This window comes from Protopterus annectens, chromosome 14.part0, assembly GCF_019279795.1.
Source record: "Protopterus annectens isolate FY-2018-M chromosome 14.part0, PAN1.0, whole genome shotgun sequence".
Lineage (NCBI taxonomy): Eukaryota > Metazoa > Chordata > Ceratodontiformes > Protopteridae > Protopterus > Protopterus annectens.
The window spans coordinates 611,108,441-611,128,440 of NC_056748.1; the positions used below are offsets into that span (position 1 = coordinate 611,108,441).

At 44.6% G+C, this 20,000-nt stretch overlaps 1 protein-coding gene across 1 annotated transcript in view; it reads left to right on the forward strand.

Annotated features, from left to right (window-relative positions):
* Positions 1-20,000, forward strand: part of ZFAND4 (zinc finger AN1-type containing 4) — a gene marked incomplete in the record, with an annotated part of 250,537 nt that overhangs the window by 3,138 nt on the left and 227,399 nt on the right. The window contains 1 exon segment of the mRNA XM_044056359.1: positions 8,681-8,954. Coding sequence (XP_043912294.1) covers positions 8,771-8,954 — 184 coding nt within the window.

Here is a 20,000-nt window from a genome sequence, read left to right on the forward strand (position 1 = left end):
TTGGTGTGTGTGTGTATAGTGTGTGTGTGTGTGTGTGTGTGTCTCGCGCGCGCTCTCTCGCGCTGCTCTCTCTCGCTGCTCTCTCTCGCGCGCTCTCTTCAAGCACCGCTACGCAGTCTACATAGAAAGCTGACTGCTTTGACTCTACTTTATCAACTTTCTTCTTTGTGACCTTTCTTTATATTACTACATGAGGCTTGCTTACTTTGCAAAACTTTTACAAATGGTTCCATTTTTTTAAACTTCTGACATTGCTGACTAAAATGCTAAGCACTTCTCTCACACTCATGATTTGCACCACAGTTGTGACAGTTGACAAGGAAAGCTAGGTTTGGGTTTTGCTGATTCGTGTTTGAATTGCACTGAGCTTGCTCCTTTCTTAGAACTTGCTGGAAAGCTATGTGGTTTCCCTGGTGAACCAGCAGGGATTGTGGCTGCCATGCACTTGGGACTGCTGCTGTTTGCCACGTATTGTTTGCTGTCTACATTTGCTGTGGAACTTACTGAAATCTTGCTCTTGTCACTTAAAATTATACTTTTGTTTCTCTGTCGCCTCATAGATTTGACAAATCTCTGTGGCTTTGTTCAATATTAAATCACTGTCGTGAAGTAAAATCTCCCTCAGCAGTAGCATTACTACCACACACAATCCTGTTCTTTATAAACTTATCTTTTAAATCACCAAACACATGTTTTAGCTTTGCAGCTTACATAACTAAGCTGAGAAACAAAGGTTTTCCCTGGTGTCTTATCTCTCGTGTAAAACAGATGACTCTCTAAAATTTGGGGGGGGGGGGGGTTGCACATTTATCTGAACTTGTGCATCAAACAGTCTTCCTTTGATTCAGTGTATACAACCATGACCTGTTTTATCTTCATATACTGCTGGTGCATACACAAATGAACACTCGCTTTTTGTGGTCTCTGACTCAGCTAAGTTTACCAAAGTGATTGTCCTGGTGTGTGCATATCTATCTGCATAAGCTGCTTGTATAAAAATACTGTACTTTTGCTCAAATATTCTTAAGTTTTTTTCCAAAATTCTTAAATACAGGTGATAGGGGCTTTCGAAATCAGTCTGCCATATAACACGTACCAGTGAAGGGTTTTGCAGTTAAGCAAGAACATGCATACATGCACATATGCCAGAAACTTATCCCAATATTTGTAACTTTGTTCGATTCCATTGTGGTGCTAAAATTGCCGTTTTGGACTTCTTGAAACTATGCTGTTAGGCAAACTCTTAGTACCTTTGAATAATTGGACTTTGCAAAATAAAACTCTTTGTCACTGTAATACCTTTGCAATATCATTTTGCAAGAAATCACCTATTATCACTGTAAGAAACCTATCGAATAACTGCACTATGCAAATTAACTGGGCTTCTTTGTAATTATTGCATTGCTAAAGTTATTTATCAGGTTTAAGAAACATCTCGCAAACAACTTCACAGTGCTATTGAACTGATCTTCTCTTGCCCCAAAGTCGATAACATTTCAAAGTAATTGCTCTTTCCAAGTAAACTATATACAGCACACTGAAATTTCCTCAAAATGGCCGTACCTTGCTAGGCACCTCTTTACAGTGCAAGAAACGCTCTGTTATGGCTGCACTTTGCAAATAGACACTCCCAGCATAAGAAACGTTTTAAATGGCTATACTTTGACTGTATATTTTAAGAAATAGTTGCACCTCGCACACAATACTCTTCAGAATACATGCACAGTAATAGGCACACACTGTAAGCCGCTTATTAGAATAGCTTTAGTTGTGCCCTTAGAATATGAAGTCATAGTTATGCTAAAACACAGCAGTTGCCAAAACACATGCAGTCGCCTTGCTTTATTTGCCCTTATTTGTTTTCCTCATTTAAGTCCTTTTCATGCTTATTGTACTATTCTTGTGCTCGTTTCACTCTAAACATTATCATTTTGCTTTACTGTTAATTGTTTCATCAAATACCTTTGTTCTAAACATTTCCCTTAGTTGATGAACCTTTTGTGCCTTCAGATTCCTTAATAATGCGGTTTGTGCCCTTGTAATTCCCCATTTTGTCTTTTTTGCCAAATAGTTTGTACTGCTTTTCATTACCTTTGATTCTTTTCTGGCTCGTTTCGTAGTTTTGCCTTCACTATTGTCCCTGCACCTCATAGCACCGAATATTATTCTGTCCTATCGCGGCTTTGACATCATGTCGCTCTCCTCCTGTGGACACAGTAGAAGAGTCTTCATGGGATGTTCTTCATTCCACATTGCTGCAGTCCTAACTATTGGGTAGTCCGCTGTCCAGTCGGCCCGAATACCAAAGTATATGGCTGACGTCGGTCAAGGCGCATTAGACTGACGTCAGTACGTCAGGGTACTAATGCGCATGACCGACGTCATATCCTCAGTCTTTTTTGCCGCATGGTCCGATGCAGAAGCAGTTTTGCGAGTGCAGGTTGGCGTTCTGAAAGTTTCTGAAGTCAGAGTTTCAGACCGAATCAAAGTTGGCTAAGTACCCGTTGGGAATATTTTGGTTTTTCTTGCCTCAGTATTTAACCGGATGTCAGAAAAAGTGAATAACTGTATTTCTTGTGGGAAACAGATACCTCATAGGGATTACCATACTATGTGTATACCTTGTTTAGGGCCTGAGCACGACGTTGTTGGATGCCGCTCTTGTGCTAGATTTAACAAACGCACTATTAAGAGAAGGTTAGACTGTGCCAGGTTAGTGTTTGGGAAGCGTTGTAATTATAAAATGCCGTCGGATGCTCCGGCCGCTTCCAAAAGCGCAAGGACAAAGCAGCGAAGCCTAGAGTGGAAGAACCGACAGTCCCGGACGTCGGTTCTTTAGAAGGCTCAGTGGAGCCGGAGGTTCTGCCAGGAGTTTCTTTGGAGTCTCAGGGAGAAACTTTACTGTTACAGGATGTGTCCTCTCAGGAAGTAGGCCAGGCTGAAGGGGCTTCTCAGGTGGCTGTTCGTTCCTCTCTTCCTAAGGTGGTTAGGGCCTCCCTTCTGTTTCCAAGGCTTCTTTAAGAGGCAGGCCTAGTTTAGCTTCAGTGGGGGTTTCTCCGAGTGTTTCAGGGTCTTTGCCTAAGAAGCATATGCTAAAATGGCAGAGGATTTGATTACTATGATTAGAGGTTCTATGCCCCTCCTGATAAGAGGCCTAGGGTGGAACCTGAGTTTGAGAGTTTTGAGCAATGTTCGAGGCTTCTGAGTCTTGACTGAAGACTTGCAGGAGTATCCTCCTTATTCTGATTCTGATGTGGATGATTCTACTCCTTCAGCTTCGCCTCCTGAGGATTTTTCATTTTCAGAGACTCTGCATTCCATGAGGGAGCATTTTAAATGGGAAGGTCAAGATTTCTCTGATTCCAGGAAGAGGCTTAGGAAGTATCTTTTAAGAGTCCTAGGGCAGACCCGAAACTGTCTCTCAGGGGCCTAAAGGTGTGAAGGCTTCTGTTGTTAAAAATCCTGTTCCTCCTGATAAAGAGGCAAGGGCTTTGGATAGATGGGGAAAGAAAGTGTATACTTCTTCCACTTTAGCCATGAGGGCGTTGAATTGTCAGTTTCATATGTTAAAATATCAGAATTATCTCCTTTCACAATTGAAGTCTAAGGTGGATGCTCTGGCTGAAGGTATTGAGTGTAAAGAGTTGCAGGATTTAGTTCATGTGTCTGAACAGGTGGGTAAGCATTCCTTGCAGTGTGGTTTTGATGCTGTGCAGGCCTCCTCGAGGGTGGCTGCCACTGGTTCTGTTCTTCGAGGCACGCCTGGTTGAGGGAACAAAATTTAGCTGAGCATGTTAAGACAAGGATTCTGGATGCTCCTTTACAGTCTGATGTGTTGTTTGGTTCGCCTGTGGAAGCAGTTTTAAAGAAAATGGAGGACAAGGCTAAGTCTATGCAAACTGTTAAGGATTTTTGCAGGTGCAGCCTCCAGTTTAGTAGAAATTGGCCTACTAAGGGATGGGCGTATCCTGCTTATGATTCCCGCTCTGGGGCTAGGTCTAGGCGTGGTAGAGGCAGAGCTCAAGGTTCTTTTAGGCCTAGAACAGGGAGTTCACCTGCTCAGACTTCTGGTGAGGGCAGGGGTCAGTCCTTTCAGAAACAGACCCAATGACCTGCCTTTTCAGCTGCCAGTACATTCTCGCCTGGCAGCACCTTTGGGAGGAAGGCTGTCTCTTTTCAAAGAAAATTGGGATTTAATTACCCAAGACAGATGGGTGCTGGATATCATTCACCACGGTTACAGGTTTTATTTCCATACCTTGCCTCCTTTCAAAGGCATGCCAGACATTCCTCCTCTACAAAGAACAGAGGCTCACAAGCAAATTTCTCTGTTGCTCCAAATAGGGGCCATTCAGCCGGTTCCTGTGCCAGAAAGGGGCCTAGGATTTTATTTTCGCCTGTTCCTAGTACCAAAGAAGGGGAACACGTGGAGACCAATTTTGGATTTATCTATCCTCAACACTTATCTGGACATTCCCAAGTTCAAAATGTTGACGTTACAACATCTTTTACCTCTGCTGGGCAAAGATCACTGGATGGTAACTTTAGATCTCAAGGAAGCTTACCTTCATGTGCCTATAAGACTAAGTTGCAGGAAGTATCTGCATTTTCGAGCTGGAAATTCTCATTATCAGTTCTCTGCATTGCCCTTTGGCTTATCTACTGCCCAGAGTATTCACAAAGGTTCTGGCTCCAGTGATAGCTTACTTCAGGCTAAAAGGAATTCAAATCTATCCTTACTTGGACGACTGCCTGATTCTGGCTCAAGAAAAGGAAGACCTTCTACAGCATTTGGAATATGTGATAGCAGTGCTAAGATGCCTAGGGTATTCTGTGAACGAAATAAAGTCCAGTCTAGTACCCTCTCAAGACATGTGCTTTCTGGGTGTGAGACTGAATACAGCAGCCCAGATGGCCTTTTTAACCCCGGACAAACAAAAGAATCTTTCCAGTTACTTCCATCAACTATCTCTTCAGTCCGGGCTGACTGCAAGGACAGTCCTTCAAGCCTTAGGGTTCATGGCATCTTGTATTCTGGTGCTTCCCAATGCCAAACTGCATATGAGGAAGCTGCAATGGTATCTCAAAAATGTGTGGACACAGCACTGCCAGGATTTGGACACTGCCATTCAAATAATAACTTGCATTCAAAAGGAATTTTTGTGGTGGGCTCAGGAATGTCACCTAAACAAGGGACTCTCTGTGACCCGGCCAGAGGCGAGTCAGATTCTAACGACAGATGCCTCAGACATTGCTTGGGGAGCTCATCTAAATGGAAAGTGGATACAAGACAAGTGGCCTGCCAGACTACAGCATCTACATATCAACATGAAAGAGATGTTAGCAGTCCAGTTTGCATTAATGGCTTTCAAGGAGTTACTTCTTCCAGGGCAGGTGTTGATTCTAACAGACAACACAACTGTCATGTGGTACATCAACAAACAAGGGGGAACACATTCTTACCCATTGTGCAGGCAAGCAATGATTTTATGGGAGACTGCGCTCAGCTTGCAACTAACTCTTCAGGCAAGGTTTCTGCCGGGAGCACAGAACTCCTTAGCAGATGTGTTAAGCAGACAAATCATGGATCCCCACGAGTGGAAACACCATCTTCATGTATTTCAAAAATTGACAGTGTCATGGGGAACTCCAGACATAGATCTGTTCGCTTCTCCACTAAACCACCAGCTGCCACAGTTTTGCACAAAGAGGTTTCATCACACAGCTTGGAAAGTGGATGCTCTTTCTTTCAGTTGGAAAAATCTTCATGTGTATGCTTTTCCACCTCTGCCTCTTCTCCCAAAGGTGCTTCTAAAGGTCAGACAAGACAAGCCAAGGATGATTTTAATAGCTCCAGATTGGCCTCGGCAGCACTGGTACCCATTACTGAGGAGTCTGGTAAGGAAGCCTCCATGGCCTTTACCCCTGATTCCACACCTGTTGTCTCAGAGGGACGGTCACCTGCTCAATGTCAAGCTTCACTCTCTTCATCTAACAGCCTGGCATATTCTGTTTTGAAGGACAGCAGGTCTCAACTTCCTCAACAAGTTTTAAATGTGATTATGGAAGCCAGAAGACCTAGTACAAGGAAAGTGTACATGAAAAATGGAAGAGATTTTTATGTTGGACTGCAGCAAAGAATTTGGAGATTTCTGAGCCTAATTTGAGTGTGGCTCTTCAATATCTTACTGAGTTATTGGACAAAGGTTTGTCTTTCTCTTCCATTAAGATTCATGCTGCAGCAATTTCAGCTCACTATGATTGTGACCCACCATTGTTTTCACATCCTTTGTTCAAGCAATTTCTTAGAGGGCAAAGAATATAAGGCCCCATGTAGTGCTCCTACTCCTGCTAGGGATCTCAATTTTGTGTTGTAAAAACTTACTCTACAATCTTTTGAGCCTCAAGGCTACTGCTGAATTGAAATACTTGTCATGGAAGACTGCTTTTTTGTTGGCCATTACTTCTGCAAGAAGGGTTTCTGAGTTGCGGGCCCTTATGGCGGTTGAGCCTTTTGATTTTCATAAGGATAGGGTATCATTACGTACTAATCCTTCCTTTATGCCTAAGGTGGTTTCTAGTGTGGCTTTAAACCAAACTATTCATTTGCCTACTTTTATGCAGATCCCCAGAATAAAGGGGAAAAGATTTTGCACACTTTAGATGTACACAGGCAATTGCGTTATTATTTAAGCAGGACTAAGGATTTTAGGCAGTCTCAGCAGTTGTTTGTTTCTTTTGCTTTGAGTTCGCAGGGCAAGCCTGTGTCAAAACAAACTATTTCTAGGTGGATTGGGTTTTGCATTGCATTTTGTTATTCCCATCATGGCAAGGAGATTCCAGCTGGGATTAGGCCTCATTCCACTAGGGCTACTGCCACTTCAACAGCATTTCTTAGGGGTGGCAACTAAGGATATTTTGGAGGCAGCTACTTGGAGTTCAGTGCATACTTTCTCTAAGCATTATCACCTTCCTCTCTACTCTAAGTCTAGGGCTGGTTTTGCCACAGCTATTTTGCAAGGCATGTTGTCAGCTCCTGCTTCCTTATGATTTGCCAGCCTCCCTTACCTCTGCTTTGGGATTCTACCCAATAGTTAGGACTGCAGCAATGTGGAATGAAGAACATAGTACAGTTTTGTACCTACCATAAATGTAGATGTTCGAGGATCCACATTGCTGCAGTCCAATTTACCCTCCCTCCTTCCCCTCTGTGTTTAGGGGTGGTTGTGTAGGTGAGGTTGTATTCTGGTATTTTTGTATATATTGTACATATTTTTGGTGCAGGTATGTTTGGAGTTTTTGGTTTTGGCCTTGTCTTTTTAGGGTCTTCTGATATCTGGGGCAAGAAAAGACTGAGGATATGACGTCGGTCATGCGCATTAGTACCCTGACGTACTGACGTCAGTCTAATGCGCCTTGACCGACGTCAGCCATATACTTTGGTATTCGGGCCGACTGGACAGCGGACTACCCAATAGTTAGGACTGCAGCAATGTGGATCCTCGAACATCTACATTTATGGTAGGTACAAAACTGTACTTTCTGTTCAAGCAGCTTTATTTTATACAAACACACATCAGTGTAGAAGTTTATGGACTTAAGTTAGTAACTTGTAAACTTAACAACTGCGATCATGCATGCTGACTTTCTGGCTGCTCTTTCAAAATGGCAGTAGGGATTGCATGTGTTTGGAATTTTATACTTGCACGTACAGTCTTTAACATGCTTAAAGACGCAGCACACACCTCATACACTGATATTCACATAACATAGTATCAAAACAAAAAAGCTTACTGAAGTCCCTAGGGGTACCTCTAAAGGCACATATGACAAGATCAGTGGCTTCTGTTGTTTAGGAATGTCTCTGAGAATAAGGTCTGTGCAGCTGCTTACATGCTCCATTCTGTTTACTTTTTTCCCCAACATGGTAATCTTTTACTTCTTACCATGTCCAGCATGCCCCTCTTGGAGCTATCCCAGATTTCCACTGATCTTGCAGGTGATGGCAAACTTTTGCTTGAAACAGTGATCTTTTGACATTGCTCCTAGTATTAAAATACTTGTGTGAAGTGCTTGCCATAACTTTGCATCTTTGAGAAAACACTGGCAGCAAAATTGATCCTGCCTTCCCATTTTTTCTATATGTAGCTGTGCCTCTCAGTGGGCATGTAAAGCAGAGTTGTATTTTTGTTTCTGTTGCATCCTAGGAGTTTGAGCCATCACCCAGGACTGGTTGCTGCTGCTGTGAAGCAAGTGGGTAGTTTTGTAACTGGGGGTGGGGGGGTGATGGGACTGAGCTGAGAATGCAAAGCATGGGCAATAGTTATAAATATAGATGTAGGTACCACTGTTCATTTGAAAGTACAAGGTTATGATGAGTAGCTTATGCATTTGTTTCTAAGCTATGCGTTTTTAGCAATTGCACCTCAGTTTGTATGTTTACTTTTAGGAAAAATGAATTGTAATGTACAGAATCGTAGTTTAATAGATGTAATTTGTGCAAGGGAGTATTGCATTCATATCACAGCTACACATGCTCAAGAAAATATATAGTAAGAAGTTTGCATGTTGGTCTTCATCAAGTTTTGGAGGAAAGTATGATTTGTGTAGAAGAGGCCTAATATGTTTGTGTTATTTAACACTGCATTATTTGGTAACTATTTATTTTTTTCTCCATCAGCTCTAGATCTCCTGGGCACTAGAACTGGATTTTTATGTTCCAGCTTTTTAACTACTGTGGAAGACAACTTAAGTGCAAAATTCCAATGTGATGGCAAATGGGAAGGAGCCCCCTTTCTTTAATAAGGATAAAGTGGAATCTTTTCATTACAAGCTGCCATTTTATGAAAGTATGGAACTTTTTATTGAAACACTTACAGGAACATCCTTTGAACTGAGGGTATCTCCATTTGACACAATCATTTCTGTGAAGGTGAAAATTCAAAGACTGGAAGGTATTTAGTGTGTTTGACCTGCATTTTTTTTTTTTTTTTTTTTTGCCTTCATTTAACTAAGTGGTATTTGCCTGATGTTCTTGGTGTTTCACTGTTGCAGTCATCACATTTGGGTTTATCTGCCTGCAGGTCCCCTCAGCCGGCCTGAATACCAGAGTCTTTGGATTTCTGTGTTGGATGCTCTCTCTTCTTCCATGATGTCAGGTCATCCTGGGTATAAAACATGCAGTCGACACCATTACATCAGTCTTTCTTGCCGTGTGGTGCCTGAAGCCAAAGCAGTTCGCAAGTGCCTGTCGGTAGTATCCTGAATTTTTCGTTTTCGAGTTTCAGACCCGAAGTCTTCAAAAAAGAGAAGTACCCTGTTGGGGATCCTTTTTTCTTGCTCTAACTGATGTCAATTAAAGTTAACAATTGTCTTACCTGTGGAAAGCAAATACTTCATAGAGATTTGCATTTGTACTGCTTCCCTTTAGGCCCAGACCACGATGTCCGTCGCTGTCGGTTTTGTGCCTTGTTCAACGCCCGAACTATTCGTCGTCAGGCTATTTTTGCAGCCAGTTACTTTAATACTCTATCTGTGTACTCCGAAATGACTTCGTTAAGCCGTCCGATCTTCAAGAAAAAAGTAAGGATAAAGACAGAGACAGACTGCATAGGTCCAAAACTGCCGACAACGCTTCCATTAGGCTAGTTGCCATTCCGCCGGTACTCGGTGAGGTTCTTTCGCAGTCCCTGATACCTGCTACTTCAGATTTGCAGGCCTCTACTGAGACGCATTTGGAGTCCAGTATGCCACGCGGTGCTTCTTAGACTATGGAACCTGCGGATGTCTACTTTGGATGGGTCCGGAGCTGCTGTGCAGGCACTGGCTTCTAAGGGGTGTATTCAGGCCTACGGACATTCATATTGAACTGACGCCATCATTTTCATCCAGGCCAAAAACTCGCACTATGCCTAGAAAACCAATAACCGAACCGCAGGCTCGGGCCCAAATGCCTCAAAAACAAATGTTTAAAATGGCTGAAGACCTTATTACCTTAATTAGGGGAAGCCAGCCTTCCCCCTCTGAGACCTAGAACTGATTTTCTTTCTGCTGCTTCTGATCAGGAATCTGATATTTCTGCTCCTGATTACCAGGATTTGCCCGTATCTACTTATGAGGATTCTGATGCAGGGGATTCCATTCTCTCTACTTCTCCTCCAGAAGATCTTTCTTTCGGTGAAACCTTGCATACTCTTAGGGAGCATTTCTGCTTGGAAAGCCAGGATTACTGAGTCCAAATAGAGACTTGGGGAATTGTTACTCCTGCCTCAACACAGGCCTTTAGCTACCCCTGCTGTTCTGGACATTGTAGATGATGCTTTCTTGGAATCGGAATCTAGCCTTACCTCAAACACTTCACCTCCAGCTCCCAGAAAACCTGACCGGTATTGGAGTACCTGACTCTCAAGTTTCTTTTCAAAAATCCTTCTGCGGATCTTGAGACCATTTCCCAAGGACCAAAAGACATTAAGGCTACTGCTGTCAAAAATCCTACCCCTTCTGATAGGGATTCTAGAGATTTAGACAGATGGGTTAAGAAGGTGATTCTGCTACTTTGGCCATCAGAGCTTTAAATTACCAGTTTTATATGTTAAAGTATCAGCAGCATATTATGGGACTACTTAAACAGAAAGTGATGATTCCTGACACTGCTGAACACAAAGAATTGCAAGATTTACTGCATTCTGCAGAACAACTTGGTAAACATACTTTGCAATGTGGTTTTGACACTTTAGAAGCATTTTGCAGGGCTGCTGTCACTGGGTCTGTACTTAGAAGGCATGCTTGGCTTAAGGAACAAAACTTGCCAGATCATGTTAAAGCTAAATTACTGGATGCTTCATTAAACCATGACCGTCATTTTGGCAACAAAGCAGAAGTCCCCAAAAGGATGGAGGAAAAACCTAAATCTATGCAAATTGTTAGATTTCCTACAAGTACAGCCTCCCAGATTCAGTAGGCATTGGCCTTCAAAGAACTGGTCCTTTCTAGTCCCTTCCAGGCCTTCTCGGTCCAAACTCAGGAACAGCAGACCACCTAGGCTACAGTCTCAGGCTACGCACAGACCTACGCAGTAGGGGGCTCCCACTTCCAAAGCAGGGAGTAGTAAACCCACTCCTCCTATGGAAAAATGGCACAATGACTTAACCTTAACCCTTCCAAGCCCTGCTCAACTACCTGCTCTCTTAGGAGGAAAGCTCGCCCTGCATGCAAAAAACTGGGAACTCCTTACTCGAGACAAATGTTTTTTGAACAGTTTTCTGTATCGTAGAATACAGAGTCCACTTCCACTCACTCCAAACCCCAAGTGGATGGCCAGACCTCCCCCCAAATCAGTGGGTGGAGGCCCCAAAACAAATGCAGTCTCTTCTCAGTATCAGGGCTACTCAGCCTGTCCCAGCAGAGCAAAGGGGACAAGGTTTTTATTAAAGATTGTTCCTGGTTCCCAGAAAAGATAACTCCTGGCATCCTATCTTGGACCTGTCTATTCTCAGCACCTATCTGGTGGTTCCAAAATTCAAAATGCTAACTCTTCAACAGCTTCTTCCTATGCTAGCCAAGGATGCCTGGCTGGCAACCCTAGACTTGAAGCTTACCTGTACATCCCAGTAAGGGAATCCTGCAGACAATACTTATGTTTCAAGGCGAGCTTCATCCACTGTCAGTTCTCTGCACTTCCCTTTGTGAATATCTTGGGCGCAGTAGATAAGCCAAAGTGCCTAGCTCCAGCCATTGCAGTTTGCCAGCAGAGAAATATTCTGATTTACCCATACTTGGACGATTGCCTGATTCAGACAGAAAGTCAGGACTTGCTATTACAACACCTGGAATTTGTAAAGAGACTTCTAAACTCACTGGTGTACACAATCAACAAGAAAAAATCACACCTAGTACCCTGCCAACAGATTTGTATTCTTGGGAGCAGGCTTGAACACAACTTCCCAGATGACATTCATCACTCCGGAGAAACAAGTTTATTTGACAACCTACTTCAACTTACTGGCCACAAAAATCCAGCTATCTGCAAGGAAAATCCTGCAAGCCCTGGGGTTCATGGCCTCTTGCATTCGGTTAATTCCATATGCAAGACTGCATATGAGGAAACTTCAATGGTGTCTAAAAAGTTTATGGTGTCAACATTCTCAGGACCTGGAAACAATGATCGCTATAATTCCTTGTCTAAGGGCAGAGTTCTTTGGTGGGCCAAACAAGGGACTCCCTTTCACTCTACCCCCTGCCACCCAAACTCTAACAGATGCATCAGACTATGCATGGGGGGCTCACATGGCAGTGCAGTGCATTCAGGGCAAATGGAACCCAAAACAGATGTACCTGCATATCAGTCAAATCAAAAAGAAATATTAGCTGGTACAGAATGCTCTGACAGCCTTCAAATACCTTATTCTTCCAGGACAGCTATTGATAAAGACAGACGACACCACAGTTATGTGGTACATAAACAAGCAGGGGGGCCATTCCTACCCACTCTACAGACTAGCCATGGCTCTGTGGAACACTGCCTTGAGCTACCAAGTGAACCTGCAATCTCAATTCCTGCCAGGCGAACTAAATTCACTGGCAGACTACTTGAGCAGAAATCTCATAGACCCACACGAATGGAAACTGGAACCCAAATATTCAAGCTCTTGAACAAATGGACACCAGAGGTAGGTCTGTTTGCCTCCCTTCAGAACTACCAGTTGCACAAATTCTGCACCAGAACTCCCCACAGTCAAGCTTTGGAAAGTAGATGGCCCTGTCCTTGACCTGGGAAAGCCTCCCAATTTATGCCTTTCCCCCTCTGCCTCTCCTCTCGAACGTTCTACTAAAGATCAAACAGGACAAGCCAAGGGCAATACCGATTGCCCCAGGCTGGCCACGCCAGCACTTGGTACCCCCTTTTGTGCAGTCTGACACTGCTGCAACCATGGCACCAGCCTTAGACCCCTTCCCTGCTGTCCCAGCAGGTGGGCCACATTCTGTACCCTCCGCTTCAAACCCTGAACCTTGCAGCCTGGTTTGTTCCCTGAGCCCACCTCTAGCAATCCTCAGTAAGCAGGTGCTGGATGTCATTCTTGAGGCAAGGAGGCCTAGTACTAGAAAATCCTATTCAGAAAAGTGGAAGAGATACTGTTCCTGGAGCCAGGCTCGGGGGATGGGCACAACAGTGCCCAGCTTACTTCATATTTTAGATTAGATTATTTAACAGAAATGCTCCACAAGGGCCTATCTTTCTTTTCGATTAAGATTCATGCATCTGCCATTTCAACACATTATAATACCAAGCTTACCCCTCTTCTCTCATCCCCTGCTAAAACAATTCCTTAGAGGGGCCACAAATTGAAGACCCCCCCCCCTCCAGCCTGGGACCTTAACTTTGTATTGGAAAAACTCACCCACCCCCCCTTTTGAACTAGCTGCTACAGCAGAGATGAAATTCCTTTCTTGGAAAACAGCCTTACTTCTAGCCATCACTTCAGCAAGAAGAGTGTCTGAACTGCAGGCCCTCGTGGCAGTGGGAACCCTTCATGATCTTCCATGCCGACAGGGTTTCCCTCAGAACTAATCCATCCTTTATGCCCAAGGTGGTGTCAAGTGTGGTTCTAAACCAGTCCATTCATTTGCCTATGTTTTTCCCTAATCCTCAAAATAAGGAGGAAAGGATACTGCATTCTCTGAACGTGCACAGATAGCTTAGATTCTATTTGGACAGAATTAGGCTTCTCAGAAAATCTGACCAGCTGCTAGTTAGCTTTGCTGCAGAGGCAGAGGGGAAGGTCATTTCAAAGCAAACCATTGCCAAATGGATAGCCCATTGCATCCATTTCTGCTACAAGCACCATGGAAAACCTACCCCACGGGGGATAATATCACATTCCACCAGTGCTGCATCTATCTCTGTGGCATTTCTCAGAGGAGTCTCTACCAGGGACATACTGGAAGCTGCTACCTGGAGCTCTGTGCACTTTCACCAAGCGTTACTACCCGTCTGTCCTTTCTAAATCCAGAGCTAGATTTGCCACGCAGTTTTACATGGCCTTATTGCAAGCCCTAATGCTCTTGAACTGCCTCCACCCTTCCTTAGCTTTGGGAATCGACCCAAATGTGATGAATGCAACAGTGTAACACTAAGAACATGGTACAGTTGTGTACACTTACCATCAATGTAGATGTTAGAGTGTATTCACTGTTGCACTCCTGGTTACTCTCCCTCCAGCCCCCTGATTTCTATTGGCTCTACCTTTCCTTCTTGTTTAGCATATATTATATCTTGTGTATTTGCTTTTTGCTGGGGGTGTTGCATACCATATAATTGCTTCCTGTTGTGGGGGCACCTGACATCTAGGGCAACAAAAACTGATGTAATGGCATCAGCTGCATGTTTTATATCCCTGACGACCTGACGTCATGGAAGAAGTGACTGCATCCGACACAGAGATCCGAAGACTCTGCTATTCAGGCTAGCTGAGAGCTACCAGGCAGATAACCCAAATGTGATGACTGCAACAGTGAAAACACTCAAACATCTACATTTATGGTAAGTGTACACAACTGTACTTTCCATAGCATGGGCAGTCTCTGGGTTATGAACCTGTCCCTCCAGCACGTTCTGTTGATTGTGATAATGAGGCTGAGGTCTTGGGAGCATGTGGTGCGGAGGGATTGGGATTTCTTTAGATGTAGCATTTCTAACGGAGCTGGGTCAGGCATGGCTTTGTAAGTGGAGCAGAGATCGCCCTTAAGTAGGTGATATGAGATGGAGTAGTTGGAGTTTTTTTGATTCTGTCCATATAGGGCAAGTGTTTAAGGCATAGGATCCTCTTTGTGAGGTACGTTTTGCGGGTTCTCCAGTTGTTGCAGGTGTCTAGTGAGGTACATGCCAAACGGGGCATTGTACACTATGATTAGCCTAATGAGGAAAGAGTTGAGGGGACACCATGACCTCTTTCTTCCTGGATGCAAAACCCTTAGTAATGAGATGTCACATAGGACTTTCTGACCACAGTGGCAATGTGGTGGTCAAAAGAGGTTGCTGTCAGCCTGTGTTCCCAGATCTCTAACTCCTTCTGTGTTGTGTGGACTACCATCAATGTGGTAATTCACGGGAACTGGGTTTTTCCCAAAGGGGATGACACACTTTTTGGCATTGAGCTTAAGGCCATGGTTCTGACACCAGTCATTGGTCTCAGTGAGGCCTTTCTGTGGGATGTCAACATCACTTGGGGAGTTAATAATGGCTCCCAACTTGCAATCGTCTGAACTTTGTCAGCCAGAGTCCTTTCTTGTTGGCCTTGACTTCAGAGAAGTAGATACCAAACAGGAGAGGACCCAGGAGCGATCCCTGTGGGACACCACTCGTGACTGGTCAGCAGTCTGACTTGAAGTCAGCTACTTTCACACTGTGGGTTCTATCTATGAGCCAGTTTGTAACCCACCTAGTGATATAGGGGTTGATGCCTAGCTTAGTGAGGTTTTCTATGATTCCTGAGTGGGGAATGGTATCGGAGGACTTGTCCAAGGTAGGCTGTATGAACCACCTTGCCTCCGTCCACATCTCTGGTGACTGACTCAAAGAAGGCGACCAAGTTGAGCAGGTATGATCTACCCTTCACAAAACCAAACTCTGTGGGATCCAGAGTTTGGAGATTCCCTATAGCCTTTTTTATTAGGTCCATGATTATGCGTTGCATAGCTTTGTATATCAGACTTGTCAGGCTAATGGGGCTTTAGTTCCCAGGGTCTGTAGTCTCTCCTCCTTTTTGGATAGAGATGACTGTAGCAGTGTGCCATTCGGTAGGGACAAAACCTGAGGTAAGGCTGTGATTGAACAAGGCATACATGTGAGGTGCCAGTTCACTCTGTAGTTCATGTAGAACACAGCCAGGGATATTGTCAGGTCCCATAGAAGCTGTATTCTTGGCCTTAGTGCTGTTTTAACCCATGCAGCAGTAATAGTGGGTGCCTGGGAATCTACTGGTATTCTGATTGGTCCTTTGGGGGGGGGGGGGTAAAGTTGGTACTGAATTTGTTGGCCAGTATATTGGCAATATCTTTTGGCTGTGGTATAGGAGGTACCATTGTGCAGTAGCTCAGAGCTAATCTGGGTATTACTGTGGAGATGCTCTATGTAACTATAGAAGGCATTCTGGTTATCTTTACTGTGCACTGCAATTCTGTTTTCATAGCTAGCTTTAGGGGATTTGATGAGGGCTCATCTTTTTGTTGAAGCTGATTAGGGGGTTGTTCATCTTGGGACTGCACCTTATTCCGCATCAGTTACCTCCTTCTGTTGTAGAGTTTGTTTATGACAGGGGGCTACCAGATTGGCTTGCTTTTTTGGAGGAGAGCGTCTTGGTCCTATTGGGTGTGGCGAGATCCATGCATTTGTGTACGTTTTCTTACAGTGCATTGGTACATGATTCGGTGGTCATGCAATTGTTCTCCATTTGCATGGGTGCTGTGAAGTTATCCACCTCTGTTTTTTAGGAGCCCAAATTTAGCTTTGGAGACGTTTTTCATGGTGGTTCCCTTTTGGGGGGGGGGGGTATGGATTTCCAAGGGGATTAGTTTGTGTTCTGATCTAACCAGGGAGGAATTGACTATTGGTGTAGAGCAACAGTCGCCCATTTTCGTAATGACCATGTCAAGGATGTTGCTACCTCTAGTGGGGGTAAGAACAAGCAGGTCCAGAGCATTGTAATTGATGGATCCCAGGAAATGTTGGGCAAGTGTACTGGTACACTAGTAGTTTTCCCAGTTAGTGGAGGGGTAGTTGCCCAGTATGAGTGTTAGGTTGGACCCTAATATTCTCCAGGGTGCTTATGAACGTGGAGTGCGAGTCTTGAGACATGGATGGGGACCTATAACAGGCTGCAATCTGAATCGCTGTCTTACCCAATGTTAGCTGCACCTCAAGTATCTTTGATGCATTATGTTGGGCTAACAGTCTGGAGGTGTGTGCATCCTTTATCAATATGGAAACACCACTGCCTTTGGAGCTTCGGTCCAAGTTCTATAGGTTCATACGTAGGTACTATGCTATCTGCCCAAAGGCATTTGTAAGCCTAGCCGGAATATGTTGGCTATCGCCACCCCCTTAGATTCGTTCCCTGTGCCTCTGTCCAGCAGAGCCATTGAAGTGATCCCTGGGGTAAACTTTCTATTTCCCATCCACTCATCAAGGTTTTTCTTGAAGAGGGTTAACGAAGAGCTCTGCCTAATGTAGATTGTCTTGTTCCAGAGCATGGGAAGTCTCTGGAACAGGAATATATCCCTCCAGCACGTCCTATTTATTGTTGTGAGGTTTAGATCCTTGGAGCATGTGGCTCGAAGGGATATGGTTTTCGTTGGGTGGAGCATGTTCATCAATTCTGGGTTGGACATGGCCTTGTATGTCGGGCAGAGATCACCTCTGAGTAGGCGGTATGCAACAGAGTACAGCTGGAGTTTCTTCAGTAGAGCTGCATGGGGCATTTGCTTGAGGCCAGTGATCCTCTTGGTGAGGAACTTCTGTGGTCTTTCCAGTTGTTGCAGGTGTCTTGTAAGCTCCATCCCAGATGGTGCATTGTACTCCGATGGGTGTGATGCGTAGAGGGGCCCAATGACCTCTTTCGATCTGGATGCAAAACCTTTTGTGATTAGGTGGGCCACATAGAAGAATTTTCTAACCACTTTGGCATTGTGATCATCAAAGGAGAGGTTACTATCTACTAGGGTCCCCAGATCCCTTATTACGTCTTCCGTATTTAGGGGGCTACCACCTATGTGGTAGTTTGTGGGTACTTTGTTTTTTCTAAAGGGGATGACTGTGCACTTTTTGGCATTTAGCTTGAGGCCATGGTTTTGACACCAGGTATCTGTCTCAGTGAGACCTTTTTGGAGGATGTCTGTGTCAGCCGGAGAGTCAATTATAGCCCCTAGTTTGCAGTAGTCTGCCAGCTTGGTCAGCCGTAGTCCTCCTGTGCTTGCCTGTACCTTTGAGAAGTATATGCCGAACAGGAGGGGTCCTAGGACTGAGCCCTGGGGAATGCCACTTGTAACCGGTTTAGCGTCAGACCTAACTCCTGCAACACTTACCATGTGGGTTCTGTCTTTGAGCCAGTTGGCAACCCATCTTGTGACGTAGGGTTTTTATGCTCAGGCTGGTGAGCTTGTCTATAATACCCGAGTGGGAAATGGTGTCTTAGGCCTTTGTGAGGTCAAGGTAGGCTGTGTGGACCACCTTTCCCTCGTCTATAGTCTTGGTAACTGTCTCTTAAGTCCACCAGGTTTAGGAGACATGATCTGCCCTTAACAAAGCTGAACTGGGTAGAGTCCTGTGTTTGGAGGTTTCCAATGTCTCTGTTAATGAGATGCATGATGATGCACTCCATAGCTTTGCAAACCAAGCTCGTCAGGCTTATAGGGCGATAGTTCCCGGGGTCTGTTGTGGCTCCACCTTTGTGGAACGGAATAACTGTTGCTGTGCACCACTCTGTGGGCACGTAGCCTGTGGAGAAATACTGCATGTGCTCAATAGACCTTCAGGATTTGTACTTGAATATCAGAAATACATAGGTGCTCCGGAAGGTTCTTCCACTTTTGGCTAGAAACCAGTCCTTTCTAGTTAAGCACCCTGTCCTTTCTAGTTCAGCACCCTGTTCTTTGGTTTCACAACAGTCCTCCAGGTGTTAAAGTGCATGGCAGTGGTTGCAGCTCCCCACACACTGCAGGGGATCTGCATTTTCCCCATATCTGGACAACTGACTGGCTCATAACTGCTTTCTCCTGGAATCGGGCACCCCAAGCAGGGGAATCCTTACTCCAGCTTTTCTTTCACCTAGGAATCATAATCATTGTGGAAAATACAATGTTGGTCTCTGTCCAAGCAATAGAGTTCATTGGGGTCTTTCTGGTTATGACGTTGCAGATAGCCAGATTACCACAGTCACATTCTTACTCTTGAAGCTTTAATGATTTGATCCCACAAACCCCCCCGGCCAAGTGCATATTGCATCTCCTGGGATCAGTGGTAACCTTTTGTACTCTAGTGTCATACCAACCGATGCACTTTCCCCATTTGCCTTACTAGCATATGCAGCCATGTTCTATGGTGGTTGGAGTTGTCTCCAGAAGTTGCCATTTTATTCTACCACTCCTCTCGGACCACATTGACCTATAGATGCTTTCTAATTGGGGTGGCGTTTCATGCAAAAGACTGCTCCAAGTATGAGGTCCTCCCTCAGAGGCCAGTCTTCACATCACAGCAATATCCTGTAGATGTGAGGGGTCTCCTGGCGTTGCAGGCTCTTCAGGACTTCTCCTCCGGGGGGGGTGATTTTGATCCAAACCGGCAGTATGTCAGCGGTGTGGTACGTCAACAAAGGGAAATGTTTTTGCCCATTATGTGAAAGCCATGGAAGTTTGGCAGTGTGAGATGTCTTCCCTTTGCTTTCTGATGGCAAAACATATCACAGGGAAATGCAGTGTATTAGCTGACAAGCTGAGCAGGTTCATACTTCTCCCTCAAAAGTGGTCCCTCCAGTGACGGATTGCGGTTTCAGCCTCTAGGGCCAGCCTTGCTCCAGCCTGTTTGCCACCCCTCCAACACAAAGTGCAGTAGCTAGTTTGCCCTGATCTTCCAGGAGGAGAAGTCTCTGAGGAATGCTGTAATCCACAGTTTGCCACAGGTCTTTTGTGTGCTTATCCTTCCCCTCCCTTCATATCAAACTTTCAGCAGAAAGCAATGAGGTGTAAGGTGAAAGTAGTCCTCATTTCTCCCTTTTGGCATTGACTGGTATGGTTTCCATATGTCTGACCTAATGTGATACTCCCACCTGGATTCCATTCCAGACCTTGTCTGTCATCTGGTACGGGTGCCTGTTGATATCCGTGTGGCGGGTATTTGAATGTGCATACTTTTTATATCCTTGTACAAGTGAACTTGTATTCTAGGAGTAGGTGGTCTTTTGGTTCCACCATCCTCTGGAATAGCCTTCCAAGAGACCTCCCAGGGTTTG